The sequence below is a fragment of the Dendropsophus ebraccatus genome, chromosome 3 (assembly GCF_027789765.1).
Source record: "Dendropsophus ebraccatus isolate aDenEbr1 chromosome 3, aDenEbr1.pat, whole genome shotgun sequence".
Classification (NCBI taxonomy): domain Eukaryota; kingdom Metazoa; phylum Chordata; class Amphibia; order Anura; family Hylidae; genus Dendropsophus; species Dendropsophus ebraccatus.
This window is the reverse complement of record NC_091456.1, coordinates 20459833-20480636: the sequence shown is the minus strand read 5'-3', so window position 1 is coordinate 20480636 and position 20804 is coordinate 20459833. Positions and strand designations below refer to the sequence as shown.

Genomic DNA, 20804 nt, shown 5'->3' with positions numbered 1-20804 from the left:
GAGCGGAGAGCGGTGGTCAGAAACCTAGGCAAAGAGCTGTCAACAGTATGGAGAGAAAAAGGGGCCAAGCTACAAAAATAAGCAATTTTGCTAATGCAGTGCATTTGCAAAATTGCTTTCTTTTGCATTCCATATCCATTAACGAACGTTTAGGGAGTAGGAATACTATCTATCTATCTATCTATCTATCTATCTATCTATCTATCTATCAATCACAAATAAAAAATGTATTTAATGGTTTAGTATTCTTTAAGACAACATGCCTTGTGCATACAAGAAAACAAATCAAGCCATGTAAACATTGTGAGATAAAGTGAAAACCAACTGAGTAAGTCTATGCATACGTAATGCAGAAAACCAGTTTCAAACTCTACAGGTTATTGCTGACTTGATATCTCACAAAACAGACAGGGAACAATTTGCTGTAAATGCGGAGATACGCTGGTCCCTGTGCTGGTGGACCGACCTATTTACATCAGCTGGTGAATGAAATCGACTGCAAGGTGAAAAAAATGTTAATAATGAAAATAAAGTGATTGAGCATCAAATTATCAGCCCAGGATACAATGAAAGGACATTACTTTACACCAATACTCAAATATTTGAATGTTTTTATATCAACAGTCATTCAATTTTTTATCCAGAATTTCCCTGTTTGTGCAGAATTTATAGTGATGGATGTTATGATTGAATTTCCAGATGATTACAGAATGGCTCCTGAAATCTGATGGGGAGACCAAAGTGATCTCTACTCTGCTGCCACCTCTGTCCATGTCAGGAACTGTCCAGAGCAGGAGCAAATCCCCATAGAAAACCTCTTCTGCTCTGGATAGTCTAGACATGGACAGAGGTGGCAGCAGATAGCACTGTGTCAGACTAGAAAAGATACACCACTTCCTGCAGGGCATACAACAGCTGATAAGTACTGATAGTACCGATCAGCTGCTGTATGTCCTGTAGGGAGTGGTATTTTTTCCAGTCTGGAGAGCAGGATAGGTTTTCTATGGGGATTTGCTACTGTTCTGGACAGTTCCTGACATGGACTGAGGTGGCAGCAGAGAGCACTGTGTCAGACTGGAAAGAATATACCACTTCCTGCAGGACATACAGCAGCTGATAAGTACTAGAAAACATACGATTTTTTTAAATAGAAGTAAATTACAAATCTCTGGAACTTTCTAGCACCAGTTGATTTGAAAAAAAAAAATGCCTTTAATGTGAACATAACCTTAGGATGGATGGGTGGATAGATTGCTTATAAATTACAGAAGGGTGTGTTAGAAATTCTTATTACAAATTAAAATTTAGGAAGCCATGTTTAACTTATTTTTTTTTTTATTATTATTTTACAAAATTTTTGTCATTTTACAAATGTTGTCATTTTCCTGATGTTTGGTTTACTCTTATTTTTTAGGCTTATCCTAGCCGCCAATAGGGATGAATTTTATCACAGACCTTCCAAGCCTGCAGATTTCTGGGGCAACAATAATGAAATCCTCAGTGGTATGTATGACTCGAGTACATGTTGTTTGTACATTCCCATTCTATTCTTTAGTAATATCTGGTCAAGTCTTTTTATAACCTTTCAAATTTGTTATTACAGCAAATAACATATCTATTTCTTCTCACAGGTTTGGACATGGAGACGGGGAAGGAAGGAGGAACATGGCTGGGCATCACTAAAAGGGGGAAGTTTGCTGCTCTCACAAACTACTTGCAGCCAAAAATAGATGTAAATGCCAAAGGCAGAGGTAAGAGCTTGGGTCAGATAGAGGGAACCTTGAGACCACATCTACAGTCTTATGATCGCAAAAGTCTATAGCAAGGGTAGGGAACCTTGGCTCTCCCGCTGTTGCAGAACTACAACTCCCATCATGCCTGGACAGCCAAAGCTAAAGCTTTGGCTGTCCAGGCATGATGGGAGTTGTAGTTTTGCAACAGCTGGAGAGCCAAGGTTCCCTACCCTTGCTATATAGTGATAACTTGCCTTATAGTGATAACCCTTACATCTTGGCATAGCATTGATCAGTGTGAGAAAAAAAAGTGTAAAAAAAATAAATGTTTTTAAAAACATGCTATAGCCCCTTCCCCAATAAAAGTCTAAATCCCGCCCCCTTCCCATTTTATAAATAAAACACATAAAAAAAATAAAATAAACATAATATATACCGTAACATGCCTAATCGTCCGATCTATTAAAATAAAACAATATTATTCCTGCAGGGTGAACGCCATGAACAAAAAGCGGTAGAAAAACGCCAAGATTGCTGATTTTATATTAGATTTTGTATATGTATATTTGTATATATAAAAAAAAAAAAAAAAAAGGTTTTACTATTAATAAAAACTATATAAACATACATATTGCTGTATTCAGACCGCCCTATAGAATAAAGATATTCTGTCAGTTTTACTCTAAAGTGCTTTACGTAAACACGGAAACCCCCTAAAATTTGTGAAATTGATTTTTTTGTCCTGAATTCACCCCATAAATAATATTTTAAGGGTTCCATCATTCATTTTATGGCAGATTGAAAGACGCCATTACAAAGTACACCTGCTCCTGAAAAAAAAAACAAGCTCTCACATGGCCCTGTAGATGGGAAAAAAAAAAGAGTTCTGTCTCTTAGAAGGCGAGAAGGAAAAAACGAAAATGCCGAAAAGGAAAACTGACGCGGTCATCAAGGCCATTTTAGACTCAGTCCTTAAGGGGTTAATAGACATAAGATGCAAACCAGTTGGACACTTCTGACCAAGTGACATGTTTTATTTTCGATTATGTTCGTATAAAGACGTATAATGAAATACATTCATTAAAGGGGAACTCCAGTGGAAATGTTTTTCTTACAGATCAACTGGTGTCAGAAAGTTATATAGATTTGTAATTTACTACTTAAAGGGGTTGTCCAGCAAAAATCTTTTTCTTTCAAATCAACTGGTGTCAGAAAGTTATATAGATTTGTAATTTACTTCTATTTAAAAATCTCAAGTTTTCCCATACTTATCAGCTACTGTATGTCCTGCAGGAAATGTTGTTTTATTTTCATTCAGACACAGTGCTCTTTGCTGCCACCTCTGTCCATGTCAGGAACTGTCCAGAGCAGGAGAGGTCTTCTATGGGGATCTCCAGTCTTGCAGCCTAAAATCCTTTGCTTTAAAGGGGTAGTGCATCGCTTAACAATTATTCACTAAATAACACACATTACAAAGTTATACATCTTTGTAATGTATGTTATGTTAGTGAATGGCCCCCTTCCCCGTGTTCCCCCCCACCTACGCTAGACCCAGAAATGTAGTGATTAGTTATGCTCAGCCAATCGCGGCTGAGCAGCTGATGACGCGGCAGAGGGGGGCCGGCACAAGGGGCGGTCAGAGCGTTCGGACGGCCTCCCGAAGATGACATCATTGTCACAAGATGGCGGACGGGGGTAGACACAAATCAGGTGAGTATAGAGCACTACACTTCCGGGTCTAGTGTGGGTGGAGGGGAACACGGGGAAGGGGGCCATTCACTAACATAACACACATTACAAAGTTGTATAACTTTGTGATGTGTGTTATTTAGTGAATAATTGTTTAGCGCCGCACTACCCCTTTAAAGGGAACCAGTCCCCATATATTTGCCTGTAAAGCTAAAAATAGTTGCTAATAAACCTCCTTACACACTGTCCTAACTTATATTTGTCCGCACTAACCGGCCAGCTATTAGGTGCAAAATTACTTTATTACTCCCGTGCTGTATGCTAATTTTTTTCTAGGTTCACACAGTTTCCATTTTATGGTAAAAAAAGATGCAGTTGTATGCCATCTGTCAGGATATGTTTTGCATTGAAACGAAAAACCCCTTTAACGTGAAAGATGGATCCTTAGCCTTTCACAAGATCTTGCCCATGCCGTAGTAGTGAACTGACATGTTTTAACTATAGGGCTGACAATAGGCAGAGATTTTTGATATTTTCACAAACCATTACACTAACAAAAATCTGCCGGAATGAACAAATATGTGAACGCATTTGTCATATTTCAATTTAAAAAATGCATTAGCAAATTATCCACATAGAAAACCATCAAGTGAACACGATTCTTATGTAATTATCGTATCATAATGCAGATCCCCGGAGAAAAATTTACAGCATATCATAAAAAAACATTCCAACTGATGCATATTTTAAAAGAAATGAACAATTAGCAGTATTATTTTATGTCTTTCCCTAGAAAACTATTAGGCTTTATTCGCATAGCCTAATCCCTAGGGTTTTTACAGATTCCTAATTTTTGCAGAGACGCATTTTACATCATCCACAAAAAATGCAGATCTCGTTGACAGTTACGGTCCGCAGTAGGATCCTTTTTTTTTTTTTTTTTTTGCGGATCTGCAAAAAATTGGCAAATAGAAGGCACAAAGGCACATAGAAAACATTGGGGTCCAAATTTGTCCACAATTGCGGAATCCGTAATTACCAGTGTCAAAAAAGATCATCCCGGCCAGTACTGCAGTACCGGCTGGATAATCTTTACTGCTGCGGAATTCGGATGCGGGCGCATCCATGCACGCCCGCATCCGAATTCCCCGCTGCTTACAATGGAGAGTGCGGCCGGAGCTGCCCGCTCCATTGTGTGAACTGTGACAGGGTTTTCTGCAGCTGCTATTCATTGAATAGCGGGCGCAGAAAACTGACGTGTCAGTTTTTTGCGACGCCGCTAGGGAAATTCCTAAGAAGGCAGCACTACGTAAGTTCCCTAGTAATTACTACGATTACTACGGAACTTACGTAGTGGAACTTGGCCTAAAACTGCTAAAATGACATGCTGAGATATTCCTACTCAGACTGCCATGGGCCTTATTAACTTCAATGGCACTAGTGTAGATAGCAGATTACTAAATTGGGATATTTCGCAGTGTATCTGAGTCTCGTCTTGGGCTACAAAGTTCTGTAATCTACATTTGATCCGACCGAAATCTCAAGTACACCCAGAAAATGACTAAAATGTAGTCACTAGACGATTGCCCTCACGCTATTGAAATGAATGGAGCCCGGGCGAATCCAAGCTTGGACACATCGGTATGTCATTTTGACAGTCCCCAACATATCCTCGCCTCTGAGGCACAAATCATGGCGTGCACAGCCCTTATCCGTTACTATGGGATGTTGACAATAATAGCCCTCTCCGGCATTAGTGGAGCCATCAATCAGACCGGGTTGTCCTGGACAATAAACAATTAGATACATTCTACTCATTGCCAATTTGTAAAGGTTACAAGTTGTAAGAATAATCTTATAATCTGTCAGATAAAATAAAGTAAAGCATCAGAAAGCAGGACATCACAACAGGGCTTTAAGTCTGCCTTATATCAAATCAGAGGCTGAACTTGGGTCATCTCCTACAAACAAGAGCTGAACGATAAGGCCGACTGACTTGGATACATTTCAAGGTGCATTACGTTTGTGTGTATTGGTGGAAGAACCTGTAACCGTCTGCAGCATGGCAGGTGGAGAATATGGTTATAAAAGCGATATTGTTTTTCACATGACCTCACTTTGTGCCTGTGCCAGTGCCTGACAGGTATGTATAGAAAACAATATAAATAAGGCAGCATTTAGCTGGGCAGCCATTCCTTATATTGTTTGGATGTTTTTATGTTAAAGTGTCACTGTCATTTTTTTTTTTTTGCAGAAATCAATAGTACAGGCGATTTTAAGAAACTTTGTAATTTGGTTTATTAGGCAAATATGCTATACAAGTTGCTGTATGTCCTGCAGGAAATGGTGTATTCTTTCCAGTATGACACCGTGCTCTCTGCTGCACCTCTGTCCATGTCAGGAACAGGGCCGATTCTGGCTTTCCCGCCGCCTGAGGCAAACCTCAGGTGGCCGCCCCCTCACTGGCCCCCCCCCCGCGCACGTCCGTAACGACCCGAATACCGCCGCCAACACCGGCATCCGCCACCCCCCCTGCTGACCACACTCACCCCCCGCCGTCCCGATCGCCGCCCCGAACGCCTGAACGCGACCTCTGCCGACCCCTGGCACTCACCACAGCCTGGAGGAAGATGAGAGCTGCTGGGTGACGTCACTGGAGCCCGGCGGGACATGGGGGACATCCGTGAGTGTGGGCGGCTGGACGGCTGCTGCGGGACATGTGAGCGGCTGCGGGGCTGCTGTCATTTTAGTTAAGTGAAACTTAACTAAAATGACAGCAGGGGGAACATTTTGCCGCCCCCTGCAGGACCGCAGAATCTGCCGCCTGAGGCGGAATGCTCATTCCGCCTCATGGCAGAAGCGGGCCTGGTCAGGAACTGTCCAGAGCAGCAGCAAACCCCCATAGAAAACCTTTCCTGCACTGGACAGTTCCTCACATGGACAGAGGTGGCAGCAGAGAGCACTATGTCATACTGGAAAGAATACACCATTTCCTGCAGGACATACAGCAGCTGATAAGTACTGGAAGACTTGAGATTTTCAAATAGTACACTACCACTCAAAAGTTTGGGGTCACCCAAACAATTTAGTGTTTTCCATGAAAAGTCACACTTATTCACCACCATACGTTGTGAAATGAATAGAAAATAGAGTCAAGGCATATTTAAGGTTAGAAATAATGATTTGTATTTGAAATAACATTGTTCTTACATCACACTTTGCTTTCGTCAGAGAATCCTCCTTTTGCAGCAATTCCAGCATTGCACACCTTTGGCATTCTAGCTATTAATCTGTTGAGGTAAGCTGGAGAAATTGCACCCCACGCTTCTAGAAGCAGCTCCCACAAGTTGGATTGGTTGGATGGGCACTTCTGGCGTACCATACGGTCCAGCTGCTCCCACAACAGCACAATGGGGTTCAGATCTGGTGACTGCGCTGGCCACTCCATTACCGATAGAATACCAGCTGCTGCTTCTGCTGTAAATAGTTCTTGCACAATTTGGAGGTGTGTTTAGGGTCATTGTCCTGTTGTAGGATGAAATTGGCTCCAATCAAGCGTTGTCCACTGGGTATGGCATGGCGGTGCAGAGTGATAGCCTTCCTTATTCAGAATCCCTTTTACCCTGTACAAATCTCCCACCTTACCAGCACCAACCCCAGACCATCACATTACCTCCACCATGTATAACAGATGGCGTCAGGCATTCTTCCAGCATCTTTTCATTTCTTCTGCGTCTCACAAACGTTCTTCTTTGTGATCCAAACACCTCAAACTTGGATTCATCCGTCCACAACACTTTTTTCCAGTCTTCCTCTGTCCAATGTCTGTGTTCTTTTGCCCATCTTAATCTTTTTCTTTTATTGGCCAGTCTCAGATATGGCTTTTTCTTTGCCACTCTGCCCTGAAGACCAAAATCCCGCAGCCGCCTCACTGTAGATGTTGACACTGGTGTTTTGCGGGTACTATTTAATGAAGATGCCAGTTGGGGACCTGTGAGGCGTCTGTTTCTCACATTAGAGACTCTAATGTGCTTATTTTCTTGCTTAGTTGTGCAACGCGGCCTCCCACTTCTTTTTCTACTTTGGTTAGAGCCTGTTTGTGCTGTCCTCTGAAGGGAGTAGTACACACCAATATAGAAAATTTTCAATTTCTTAGCAATTTCTCGCATGGAATAGCCTTCATCTCTAAGAATAAGAATAGACTGTCGAATTTCAGATGAAAGTTCTCTTTTTCTGGCCATTTTGAGCGTTTAATTGACCCCACAAATGTGATGCTCCAGAAACACAATCTGCTCAAAGGAAGGTCAGTTTTGTAGCTTCTGTAACGAGCTAGACTGTTTTCAGATGTGTGAACATGATTTTCTAATCATCAATTAGCCTTCTGAGCCAATGAGCAAACACATTGTACCATTAGAACACTGGAGTGATAGTTGCTGGAAATGGGCCTCTATACACCTATGTAGATATTGCACCAAAAACCAGACATTTGCAGCTAGAATAGTCATTTACCACATTAGCAATGTATAGAGTGTATTTGTTTAAAGTTAGGACTAGTTTAAAGTTATCTTCATTGAAAAGTGCAGTGCTTTTCCTTCAAAAATAAGGACATTTTAATGTGACCCCAAACTTTTGAACGGTAGTGTAAGTAACAAATTAAGTAAGTAAATTACAAATCTATGTATTTTTATGACACCAGTTGATTTGAAAGAAAAAAAAACAACATAATTTCACCAGGAGTGCTCAAGCAAGCATATATTGTGTTTTCTGGGCCTTTGTGTTAAGAGGGGCACTCCAGCGAAAAATATATATATATTTTTTTCAACTGGTACCAGAAAGTTGTATACATTTGTAAATTGTAAAGTTCTATTTAAAAATCTCAAGTCTTCTAGTACTTAACAGCTGCTGAATGTTCTACAGCAGACGTGTCAAACTCAGGCCCTCCAGCTGTTTTAGCTAAAGCTTTGGCTGTACAGGCATGATGGGATTTGTAGTTTTGCAACAGCTGGAGGGCCTGAGTGAAATCCCTGTTCCACAGGAAGAGATAAGTGCTCTCTGCTGCCACCTCTGTCTGAACAGTAGCAAATCCTTATAGAAAACCTCTCCTGCTTTGGACAGCAGAGTGCACTGTGTCAGGCTGGAAAGAATACACCACTCACTTCCTGCATGACATACAGCAGCTGATAAGTACCGGGAGACTAGAGATTTTTAAAAAGAAGCAATTTACAAATTTCTGTAACTAGTTGATTTGAAAAAAATAAATAAATAACTGGAATACCCCTTTAACATATAATTCCAGTGAGTAATCGTTGAGTGTTTTTTCTTTTCTCCATCCAGGTGCCCTGGTAGCCAACTTCTTAACATCTGATCTTGATAGCTTTTCATATTTGAAGAATATCTCTGCTGAGGGACATCTTTACAATGCATTTAACTTGGTGGCAGCAGATTTTAAGTAAGTTTAATTAACCCTCATGACATTTGGTCAATAAATACACAAATCCTTATGATATCGATAAATAACTAGTATTGGTTATAACCTATGTCTAAGGTGAATCATCAGCAGGGGCCATAGCTTGGCCCCCTTGCTTAGCCATGGCCCCCAGAGTTGCTGGGACTGTACATTGTGTTGTGGATGTGCTGGGTTAGCTGTGCCGTCTCAGAAGCTAGGGGGTAGGAGGAAGGGGAGATGGAGAGAAAAGCTCACACACAGTTGTTTTGCGTCTTCAGCAGAAAGCAGCAGCTCAGAACTGGGAGAAGGAGACTGAATAGATAATAACAAGTATGGAAGGAATTGTTAGTCTCACCATGGGCAGCAACATATGAAAAGTTATGTTTGAGCGGAATACTCCTTTAATATATATGACCTATCATTAGTCAACCTTAAGACCACAACTTTCCATTTTCCTCTCCTAATATCTACCTGTTATTATGGTGTCTCTAAGAAGTACTTAAAGGAGAAATCCGGGCTATGGTGTTTTTTGGCAGAGTGCCGGGGAGGAGGAAAGAAGTTACATGCTCTCACCTCCGCGGCTCCAGGACACCTGGGATATGATGTGCCAAACCCACTAAGCCAGTCAGTGGCAAAAGTTGTGTCCTGCCTTGGCCACTGACTGGCTGAGCAGGCCTGATACATGATGTCTCACTTTTTATCAGACTTGAACTTGACTTGATCAGGCTTTGCTTGAATTGTAGGGGGGTAAATATGGATTAAATGGATGATATCTACACTTTAAGAGATGTCTCCTTTCACTGTGGATACTCTACATGCTGTCTAATGCTCCATAGCAACACACTATAAACTGTTGTTCCATTACAGAAAACACTTTATAGGCAAAAATGCATAGTTATTTGAGATGAGCAACCATGCTCGTTTCGAGCTTGGTACTCGTTCGAGTATTAGGGTACTCGATGGTGCTGGTTACTCGAACGAGCATCTCGTGATACTCGAGACAATGGCATCTTCCTCTTCCTGCATGTTTGGTGGCTTTTTCAGCCAATCATCATGCAGGAGAAGCTTTGGGAGCTCGTAGCATCACGTGGGAACCCTACATGCCAATAGCATCGACTGGCCAGATCAGATGACCTGGGCATATAAGAATCAGGTCCCGCGGTGCTCACTTCAGACACAGGCTGGATGAGCATAGGGAGAGAGCTGCTGTCTGTCAGGGAGAGTGTTAGACAAGGAATTAGTGTGCAGTTAGGCAGGAATCTGACACGAACAACCCAACAGTCCTTCTAAGGGCTTAAATTTTTTTAAACCTATATTTTTTGCTACTCTTGGCTGCTGGCTTGGACTTTTAGTTCAGCTGTCAGTAGTAAATTTGTCCTGTTGCTGATATTCTCTTGGCTGGCTGTGATCTGTAGTTCAGCTATACCTATCCTCACTGTGCTGTGTCCTGTGCAACGGGTGCCTTAATAAAAGAATCAGCACCAGTTACACATATACTCTATACCTCTACCCCCCAAAACTGCTTTCAATAGTCAATTTGTCCTGTTGCTGATATTCTCTTGGCTGGCTGAGATCTGTAGTTCAGTTACACCTATCCTCACTGTGTTGCATCCTGTGCACGTGGTGCCTTTAAAAAATAAAAAATAAAAAAGCACCAGTTACACACATACTCTATACGTCTAGCCCCAAAACTGCTGTCAGTAGTCAATTTGTCCTGTTGCTGACATTCTCTTGGCTGGCTGACCTCCCGGCTGTTGCCCATAATTTGGCATAATGTTGCGATTAGCGAGCCCCAGAGGCTTCCATGCATGCTGCCCCTGCTGTTTCCTGTCCATTTCCATGTTTTTTCCATCATTTTCTGAGGTTTCCAGCCTTTCAGGCAACCTTCCCTGTGCAGAGCTTTGGTCCCCTGCAAAATTGCTTGAATTTACCTTCGACTTTAATGGGGTTCGTTACTCGAAACGAGCACCCGAGCATCGGGAAATATTCTTATCGAGTATCGAGCACCCGAGCATTTTAGTACTCGCTCATCTCTAATAGTTATATATCCTTGATATTTCGAATGCGGTAAATTACAAAGTTTGTATCAAAGAGAAAGAGAACTCTTACTATGTACAGACAGAAACCAAATACCACGAAGGTGACAGGTCGGCTTAAAATATCATTTAGTAAATCTGAGCAGAAGGAAAGTATTTACTGTAACTGTAACATTAATAAATGCCAAGCTACAAGGAAGACGCAGAGCTTAACCAAGATTATAGAATAAGAATGCTGAGGCCTAAATATTAATTAAACCACTACGTAGAGTTCTGGTAATTCTACATAGTATTTGTTGTAATATAAATTTTCCAATGTCATGTACAAACTTGGCATTTACTGTATAAAAAAAGAAGACATTGATGTTTTCATAGTACAGACCATAAAGTATTAATTATTTACTATGACATTCTGCTCCATGAATAATCCTTTGAATATCAAAGTAAAATTTTCCTCCCTTGGTTTAGATTCTTTTTTTTTCAGTAAAGAATTTGAATAATAAAGGTAAACCCTATTTATCCCAGTTGAGAGCTTGACCTAAAATTGGCCATATATTTTCAATAACTGTTGGCCAACAGCTCTCTCTCCCACCATGCACATGGCTGCTCAGCATGTTCGAACATTCATGTGTTCTCTATGGGAAAGGGGAAGTTGCAGTCAGTCTCCTCTGGCGCCACCTTATCCCTAAAGGGTTGAGTGGTAAAAATCTGACATACCTGGCTTTTCTCTCAAATATGATCTCTCAGGGGACAGTCAGGGACCTGCCAAACTTAGGGTCCTTTTACATGGTGCAAGATGGGGACATGCAAGGATCAGCGAGATTGGCGCTCATTTGCAGTGCCTTTACTTGGCACAATCAAGCAGCTGGGCCGCACGAATGATCCTTGTATTGTTCATGTTGCCTTGGAAACTGACAGCACCAATTTATATATGTCTGTGTTGTCAGTTTCCAGGTCACACAAGCAGTGCATACTTACCTTCAGTGCAGCTTTGTCCTTTGGCATCCCATTCTCTGACTCCAGTTCTCTGGTCACTGCTGTGTCTCCTCCCCGCCTCCTCCAGCTGTCAGCGGTGGGATGGAAGAGCCAAAGAATGGGATGCCAGATCACACAGCAGCGCTGATGGTAAGTATGCACTGCATGTGTGTTCTCGAAACAGTACAGATAAATGCATATCTGTGCAATCAGTTTCTGACATTTTCACGCTGATCGATGTCCCTTTTACACGGACCGATTATTGGCTTAATTATTGGAGAGTTTCTAGCAACACTCCTGACGGAGATTCGGCCTCTATAAAAGTTCCTATCCTTTAGGCGTACTTTAGTATTAGGTATGGGCACCTATGCACACATGACCATCTGTCTGTTAGACTCCCTAGGAACGCCCTTCAATTTATATTAAAAATATTCAACTCTCAGATTGATAAAACGGTACTGTCATTTATGTAAATGTTTGACATGTTGCACAGACATGTGAAAAGTTTAGGTCACATAGACCCGACACCCGCTCAGATACAGGAGTTATCATATCCTATTGTTTTTCTGCACAAACTCACCTATTTGTCTTTGCTCAGATAAACATGCATGTTCTGTTATCCGGCCATTTTCTTATTTGGAGTTGAAAGTGTTAACTACGGGCATAAAGTTAGATCGGAAGGGACTATCACAGAATGTATTTTTTGTGTCACCTCCGTGCCCCTGTGTAATTGACAGTCTGTAGTCTGGGACATGCACAGTGCTTACGTTCATCTCAGGGTTCAGGTCTTCTCCGTCATATTTCATCCTTCTTCCTTTTATTAGATAATTATTGTCATTGGAAGAACAGCGGCAGCAGAATTCCTGACACAAATTGTATATCAGCTGCTTTATTCCCAAAAGAAAGGCTTGGTTTAGGTAGTTAGGAAAAAGGTATTAGCCTCAGACTGGATTTTACCATTGCTTAGAATGAGGGTAATAATATTCTACGAATAAGGTAGTGATGATTGGGTCAGGTAATAGTCAAACTTGTATCTTCATGACCTTTATTATTGGGTATATCAGGAAAAATCTGTGTGACTTCTGTCTTTATTAGAGATGTGTTGTAAATCCCAGTTCACTTGTTCAGTAAGTATTCTTCCCAAATTCTCATATGGACTGTTAGCGTTTCGACAGTGAGTAATTAAAGGGCAACTCCAGCCATCCCATAAAAATATAAAATTTACAAAAAGTATATAGACGCACTTTTCCCACTTGTCTACGATGCTACTAGCCCCAGATTCAAACTTTTACAAATAATCCCACTCAGCTGGGAAACTACATCACCCAGCATGCATTGCCCCTCAGAACTAACTGCCGGGTACCTGCCCCTGTCTAGTAGTATTCCCCCACCACTGACTCGATGTTTCTGCAGTAAACACAGTGGGGGAGATTTATCAAACTGGTGTAAAGTAGAATTGTCTCAGTTGCCCCTAGCAACCAATCAGATTCCACCTTTTATTCCTCACAGATTCTTTGAAAAATGAAAGGTGAAATCTGGTTGGTTGCTAGGGGCAACTGAGCCAGTTTCACTTTACCCCAGTTTGATAAATCTCCCCCAGTATCTATCTATCTGTCTATTTATTCATCTACATAGATAGATAAACAGAGAGAGATGAAACAACAGTGTCTCCTTTTCCCTATGCTACTCAGGAGAGGCTCATGTTTCCCCACCCATAGCTATGTGATTACTGTGTGATGTCAGTGATGGGCAAAAAACGGACACTGAAAACAGTTTAATCTAGGTGGGGCTTCACAGCTGGGGATGGGGCCCAGGTGCTGCTAATCCTCGCCTAGCTGACAATGTCCACCAATGAAATGAAGCGATTTTAGAACAGAAGAAAGACAACATTTTGTTTTTGCTGTTTAGTTTTTTCCTCATACTGCTTTTATTTTTTCACCTACAGACCCCATTTGTGCAACACCAATTGTACTGACATGTTATCCATGTTCCTTAAGTCAGTACAATTACACGTCACAGTACAGTACCTGTTTATATAGCTTTTGCTTTATTCTTTAAAACGTAATAGATGCGTTTAAAATTGCTCTATTCTGATCCTTATAATGTTTTTAGTTTCTGTTATATGGGGTTATTGAAGAGCACATGTTTTTTGCTCACGCCGTTTACCATGCAAGATAAGGAATATGTTAATATAATAGTTTGGGTGATACCAATTTTTTTTTGTTTATATTTTTCTATTTTAAAAAATTGGAAAAAGAGGGTTGTTTAAATTATTGTTATGGGAAGGAATTTTTTAACCCCTTTAAGACCGAGCCCTTTGATGCATGGACTTCCGGGTCAAATTAATGCAATGTACCTCCTCATCTTCTAACAGCCATAGCGCTTTTATTTTTCCACCTACAGAGCTGGTTGGGGTGTCATTTTTTTTGCGCCATGATCTCTAGTTTTTATTAATATCATATTGGTGTAACAGAAAAATTTTGATTGCTTTTTATAAATTTTGTCAAATTTATTAAAATCAGCAATCCTGGTGTTTTATTTTATTTAAATTTTTTTTTTTTGATTTACGCCGTTTACCGCACGGGAACAATAATCTTATATTTTAAAAGATCGAACAATTCCACACGCTACGATATGTAATATGTTTATTTTTTTTTATAATGGGCAAGGGGGTATTTTAAACTTTTATTGGGAGGGGGTTTATAAAGGGTTTCTTAATACTTTTAACCCCTTAAGGACCGCGGGCGTATATTTACGCCTTGCGGTCGGTAAGGGAGTTTAGAGCGGGGCCGCACGGCCACCCAGCTCTGAACCGCCATGGTCCCGGGTGCCGCATGTAGCCCGGGCCGCGGCTATTAGCGGGCATTGTCCGATTGCCATGCCCGCTAATCAGGTAATCAGATGCAGCTGTCAAAGTTGACAGCTGCATCTGATTACCTTATGCTGTGTTTACACGTTACGATTATCGTGCGAATTTGCCTGATAACGATCGAATTCGAACTATAATCGTACGTGTAAACGCAGCGAACGATCAAACGACGAATGAGAAATCGTTCGTTTTGATCTTACAAGATGTTCTCAAATCGTCGTTCGCAAAAAAATCGCAGATCGTTCCGTGTAAACAGTCGTTTGCCGATTTAACCAATGTTTGAGATAGGCTTAAGCGATCGCAAAACGATTTTCCATACGATATATTGTACCGTCTAAACGCTGATCGTTAAAAAAAAAAAAACATTACTCCAACATCGTTAATCATACGATCGGGCCAATTATCGTTTCGTGTAAACGCAGCATTATGCAGCCAATTCCTGGTGTCTAGTGGGGTGGATCACTCCTCCGTGACGTTGATCTGGAGGAGCGATCCACACATCCTGCTCTGCCCGGGGTCTGCGCCATAATGGCGCTGATCCCGGCTTGGTATTCGGAGCAGCCAGAAGCAATTGAGTGCCTATCTCATTGATCTATGCTGTATATCTATGCAGCATAGATTTCAATGAGGGATCAGTATACTTATACTAGAAGTCCCCCAGGGGGAATAACCCTAACTCCAGGGGGGAATAACCCCAACCCCAGGGGGGCTTCTAGTATAATTTAAAAAGTTTAAAGTGTTCTTATTAATAAAAAGCCCCCTCCCCTAATATGTCAGAATCACTCCCCTTTTCCCATGTTATAAATAAAAATAAATAAACAAACATGTTTGGTATCGCCGCGTGCGTAATCGCCAGAACTATTAATTAATCACATTCCTGATCTCGCACGGTAAACGTCGTGAGCGCAAAAATCCCAACGTACAAAATTGTGCATTTTTGGTCGCATCAAATCCAGAAAAATTGTAATAAAAAGCGATCAAAAAATCGCCTATGCGCAATCAAGGTACCGATAGAAAGAACACATTAAAGAACAACACATTTTTTATTTATTTTTTTAATTAGGTTTTTTTTTTTTTTTTATATACCCTTTTTGTTTCACTGTAACACATGCAATCAATAGATGTACTGATCTGTGCTATGCCATAACATAGCAGAGATCAGTGTTATCGGCGATCTATGCATAGAGCCCGCCTGAAAGCAGACTCTATTCATAGAATGCCGATCCGACAGGACGAAGGTAAGTGACTTAACCCTGCCCGTCGGCACTAGCGATCGGGATCCCCACAGCCATGCTTGTTCTGTTACTGAGTATCTTAAACGCTGAGATGGCTATAGATCAAGGTTAAAGGGGTTAATGAGATGCAGCTGCGGGATCGTAGTTGCCTCTCAGTACCTCCGTCCATGGACACACTAATGTGTGCGGGACCGCCCTCAGTCAGGAACGTATGTATACATACCTACTGCACGGGGTATGTGCAGTAGGAACGTATATATATACGTATTACTGACGGAAGGGGTTATATATATATATATATATATATATATGTGTATATATATATTTATTTATTTTTATTTTTTTACACACACATTTGTAGCTCCCCTCTTCCCTAGAGGACTCCTATGAGCAGTGCTATGATTGCTTACAGAGATGAATGCAGTATATAGGTACTGATCATTGTTATATTCACTCAATTGCTATAGGCTGCTGAAGGAAGCCTGTAGCACTCGCCAAGCCATGACAGCAGTCATATCGCGGGAAGCCGATTCCCCACCATAATGGTTAACTAGACTGCACATAGTCATGGTATCTTAAGGGGTTACAGGGTCTCCCACTGTATGTATACCTCAGGGGGCACAGCAAAAGTGACATGGCACCCAAAAGCATTGCAGTACAGTCTGTGTTCCTTATATTCCAAGCCTTACTGTATGCTCCAACTACATTTTACGACCACATAGTGTTACCATTCTCGGGATACATGGTGTAACACATTGTGGGTGCTGTTTGTTTTGCAAAATGGGGAAACAATTTTAACTAAAACTACATAATGCTAGAACTTATAATTTAGAGTAAAATAAAAAAAAATGTGCAAATACATTCAAAGATGTGGTCTCAGGTCTTTTAACGGCCTGCTACCATTATATTCATTTGATGTTAGAAGGAACACAATGTAAAACCTGCATTTGCAGTACAAGAGGTACAGTAACTCAATCTTCATCATTCATTTGTATGTAAGGGCCCGGGAGTTGATTTTTTTTTATTACTTATTTTACTATATGTAATAGTCTTTAATGTTACCACTTTAATTGAAAAGCCAATCAGAAGATAGAAAAAGAAAAGCAATTACCATACAATCATGGGGAAATGAAACCTGTTTGCACAGTAGGAATTTTCGATCATACATTTAATATCATCATCGCTCACCAATGCTCCTGAAGCTCTTTTAATGAGTGCTCATCTCCACTCGAAATCCCATGCTAGACACGACAGACACTGTAACCGAGACATCATATCTGGGGAGATGAGATATTGCAGGTCCATCACATACAGATGTGAGAGCTGCCGTCCTGCAGGCTGATAGCTGTTTGCCTTCCTTGTGTTCTGCGGTGACTCCAGGGAATTGGGGAACAGTGTCGCTCAGTCAGAGCAGATGGTAAATATTTATACTTTTTCACACTTGGCACCAAAGGCCATAGGAACGGAAGGCCCATAGCCTCAGCGCTGTTTGTTTGAGGTCGTTTACAGTAATGACTTTATAATTGACACTAATGTTATAAAGGACATCTAAAACAGGAAATAAATCTGTGTAAAGTAAATACTTTGCTTCACCCGCTGCATTTTACTTATACTTAGCAGGAGACAGTCAAAGGCTCTTCCTGCAATTTCTTAAACCAACTCTGTACCCACAATCTGCCCCACCAAACCACTTGTACCGTCGGACAGCTGCTTTTAATCCAAGATCTGTCCTAGGGTCTGTTTGGCAGGCGATGCAGTTATTGTCCTAAAAAGCAACTTTTAAACTTGCAGCCCTGTGTCAAATTGGCGTGGCCTAAAGTGTCTGCCCTAGGCCTGCGACACCTCTCCGACCCTCCCTCTTCATCATTAGGAATGCCCCAGGCAAAATTTTTCCTAATCATCACTTGTCTGAACACTGTACATGGGCTGGATTGTTAAAGGGAACCTGTCACCCCCGTGCCGGGGTGACAGGCTCCCGAAACCCCGTTAGAGCCCCCTATACTTACCTAATCCCGCCGGGTCCCGCTTCTGGAGGTGGTCGGGTGATGAAGATCTCAGCCGCTGCAGAGATGGACTCTCCTGTCATTCTCTATGGGTGTTGGACTCATCTCTCAGCGCGCACGCCGGGCTGCAGCGGCTGAGATCTTCATCACCCGACCACCTCCAGAAGCGGGACCCGGCGGGATTAGGTAAGTATAGGGGCTCTAACGGGGGTCGGGAGCCTGTCATCCCGGCACGGGGGGTGACAGGTTCCCTTTAAGGCACATGTGCAGTGTTCAGACAGGTGATGAACAGGAGAAATCCTGCCTGTGAAAACAGACGGAGAGGTGGTGCAGGTCTAATGCATGGTTACTGTAGGCCACTCCATTTTGACACAGGGCTGCAAGTTTAAAAGTTGTTTTTTAGAACAATAAGTGCATCACCTGCTGAATTAAAATATCTTGTATTAAAAGCAGCTATCTGATGGGGCAAGCAGTTTGAGGTGGTGGTGGTGGGGGGGGGTAGATCACTTTAAAGGGACAATAGGACGCTCATTATGTCCGAAACATTCATTATCCATTTGGTTAATTGTTTACAGTTTTATTTTCAGCTGGTTTGCATTGCACTTATTGAGCATGGTCTTATATTGAACTCCTGTCCATCAGGACTAATTGCAAAGCCAAAGGTTTTGCTTTGCAGCGTTTCTTTTTAATAGCGGGTATGGTGACTTGCTCAGCTCCTTCCATGTTAATGAGGGAATTTTCCTAGGTTCTGTTATTCAGCAGCTTTTACTGAGGCCTCAAAATGACGCTGCCCTCAAACTGTAAATCTAACTAGATATATTATAGGCAACATAGGTAAAGGTGATGATGTTACTGTGTTTGCGGACTGCACTACAGAAACTGATTTAAAGGGAACCTGTCACCATGAAAATGCCACCTAAGCTATCGGCATCATGTTATAGAGCAGAAGGAGCTGAGCGGATTGATATATATCTCCGTGGGGGCAGAATCACTGCAAAAAATTGACTCTAAAACTTGACCTATAATGTATTTCTATCTATAAAAACTTTACTAGAACCTCTAAGGGAAAAACCTTTACCAAATGAAACAAAAGTATTACAATTATTGCTCACTCAGCTAGAACCACTAACAGAACTGAGAGGAGGCTGCCGTACACATCAATCAAGTTGGCAAGCCTCCACCCAGTGTGCTGTATATAAGAATATACAGTGGGAATGGGACCCAGCTCTTTATAGTGCTATGTGCATGTTTACTTAGAGACACATACCTCTTATTAAAGCCATCTGTCCCTGCGCAGGCATTGCACATATGTCTGCACAGAAGGTGTAAACTGTTGCCTTGTTTACGCCTGTTTTCACATGTAAGGGTATATGCACTCTATGGAAATCCCGCAGAGAACTTGCCGCAGATTCCGTCGCTGGTCCCCACGCGCTCCTGCTTCACTCTCCACCTGGGCGGAATCCCCCATGACCATAGAATAGACCCTTAGGCTTGATAATTTGGGCATGGGAGGTTACCCCTTGCCACTGGGGTTACGGCAGGCATACACCAGGAAGAAGGCAAGAATCTGCGCCTTCTCTCTGCCAGGGGCGCATTACTACTTACTACTACTACTACTTTCTTCTGCATCAAGGCTTCCTGGATAAAATGGTGATGTCACTTCCGGGATATCATGGTGATGTCATACCCCGACTCCCAGAGCTGTGCAGGCTGTGGCTGCTGGAGAGGATGATGGCGGGGAGATGCTCAGTGTCCCCCTGCCATCATCCTCTCCAGCAGCCACAGCCCGCACAGCTCTGGGAGTTGGGTCGTGACATCACCATTTTATTCAGGAAGTGACATCACCATGTTATCCAGGAAGTGAAGCCTTGATGCAGTAGTAAGTGCAGTAAAAAAAGCACTTTATAAGCTTTTACCGTAATAAGTGCATATTGGGGATTTGTATAACTTTTGGGGGGCAATACAATACTTTAATAAAGATTTTCACTGGACTTCTCCTTTAATAAATCTCCCTCTAAATTGTTTTGAGTCACTGGGGTACCCATTTAACAGATAATGAGCAACCCAGGCCTATGGAATAGGTCTTGTCAAGTGCCATTACTATTTGTCAACTCTTTGTACCAAGCTTCACAGCTTCCAACTCTCATCTCCAATACTTTTCTCATTGTGCACCAGTTTTCTGGAAAGCCATACCCCAGACAATCAGCCTCATTCCCAACATTCATAGTTCATAGTGGGTCCGAACACATATTTTTAGGTAGACCCACCAAGTGTACTAATCAGTCACACATCCGTAGAATACTGTCTGTGCACGGACTGTATACTGTGGACCCGACCTCGGAATTCCCGGCATCATCAGTCTTGATGATGCCGGAGCTCCGAAACTGTTTTACCTTTGCGATACTGTACTGACACTATGTGTCATAAATAGTTTTTTAAAGCAAATGTACCATTAGGTACATTACTTTAGGTTTTTTACGCTAATGGGTCAGCGCGGGAACGGAGATGCTGGCGGCACAGTTGTTTTTTTTGAACCGGCACAGTGTCAGCCCCCAGTGTGACGATCTCCCCTCTGTGACGCGGCTCCATTAGAATCAATGGAGCTGCATCACAGAGGGCAGGGGGTTTCCTTACACTGGGGCCAGTAGGTCTGCCCCCCGGACCTTGGGAGTAGACTGGCCCTGTTCCGGTTCAAAAAAACGACTGCGCTGCAGGCATCTACAATCCGGAACTGATCCGTTACCGTACCTAATGGTACATTTGCTTTAAATATTTTCAGGGTTATTAAGCAGTTTTTAACGTAGGTCGCAATAAGGGC

At 41.9% G+C, this 20804-nt stretch overlaps 1 protein-coding gene across 4 annotated transcripts in view; it reads left to right on the top strand.

Annotated features, from left to right (window-relative positions):
* Positions 1-20804, top strand: part of TANGO2 (transport and golgi organization 2 homolog) — a 121532-nt gene that overhangs the window by 59313 nt on the left and 41415 nt on the right. For all 4 annotated transcript variants that reach the window (XM_069961068.1, XM_069961070.1, XM_069961071.1 and 1 more), the window contains 3 exons: positions 1415-1503; positions 1632-1751; positions 8757-8871. In XM_069961068.1, coding sequence (XP_069817169.1) covers positions 1415-1503; positions 1632-1751; positions 8757-8871 — 324 coding nt within the window. The remainder of the gene's footprint in view (positions 1-1414; positions 1504-1631; positions 1752-8756; positions 8872-20804) is intronic.